The sequence below is a fragment of the Melampsora larici-populina genome (assembly GCF_000204055.1).
Source record: "Melampsora larici-populina 98AG31 unplaced genomic scaffold MELLAscaffold_104, whole genome shotgun sequence".
NCBI classification, from domain to species: Eukaryota; Fungi; Basidiomycota; class Pucciniomycetes; order Pucciniales; family Melampsoraceae; genus Melampsora; species Melampsora laricis-populina.
Window position 1 is genome coordinate 136,156 of NW_006768868.1, and position 703 is coordinate 136,858.

The 703-nt window shown below is 41.5% G+C and overlaps 1 protein-coding gene across 1 annotated transcript; it reads right to left on the bottom strand.

Moving 5' to 3' along the window:
• Window positions 1–354: 354 nt before the first annotated feature.
• Window positions 355–703, bottom strand: MELLADRAFT_84172 (uncharacterized protein; the record flags this gene model as incomplete). The annotated part of the gene is made up of 3 exons (XM_007418754.1): window positions 355–476; window positions 552–617; window positions 676–703. The coding sequence occupies 3 exons, from the start codon at window positions 701–703 to the stop codon at window positions 355–357; spliced, it is 216 nt and encodes a 71-aa protein (XP_007418816.1).

Consider the following 703-nt stretch of genomic DNA (forward strand, 5'->3'; position numbering starts at 1 on the left):
AAAGACCGAAGAGAAACTTTTGAAACACATAAGAGTGAGATGTAGTAGGACACAGTAAGCTAACAAGGGAGGAGAAGATGGAATTGTAAGACTAGAGATAGCGGTTCCCATGGGCCACCCACCCGCCTCTGCTCACAAAAACCTTTCTCCAACAGGCAGTCCACGGCCTATGCCCCCCCACAGACCAGGTCGGAGCCTTTAAAAAGACAAAGACCTGAGAAAAACAAGAAGACAGAAGTGTTTTTAACAAGAACCGAATGAACCAGTCAAGGTCCAAAGATTGTAATAAAGGTCATAAAATTGATGAAATTAGTCAAACTAAATTCAAGAGTTCAACCTTCTTCTGTGAATTCTTCATCGAAATTGATCGCCTCTTCTGGCCATGATGGTTTGCGCGCATTCCAATTCATGTTTATGAAGGTAACCAAGATAAGTGTAAGGTCGCTGACAATACCGGCAATTTAGAGAGAGTGCTCCTAAGTTTTGAAAGTTCGTAAGTTCTCTTTGAAGGCTATCGAGTAGGATATCTTTAAGGACTCGAAATTGCTTACCTCGTGCATGAGTGCAAGATGTAGCATGTCTGTACAAACTTTCCGCGCTTTTACATTTCCTTTTACCTTTAGGGGAGAAGCGAAGATATGAGGACTGAGAACTATATCAAGACATTCTGATAACTTACAATCTTGGCACCTAAAATTCCCAT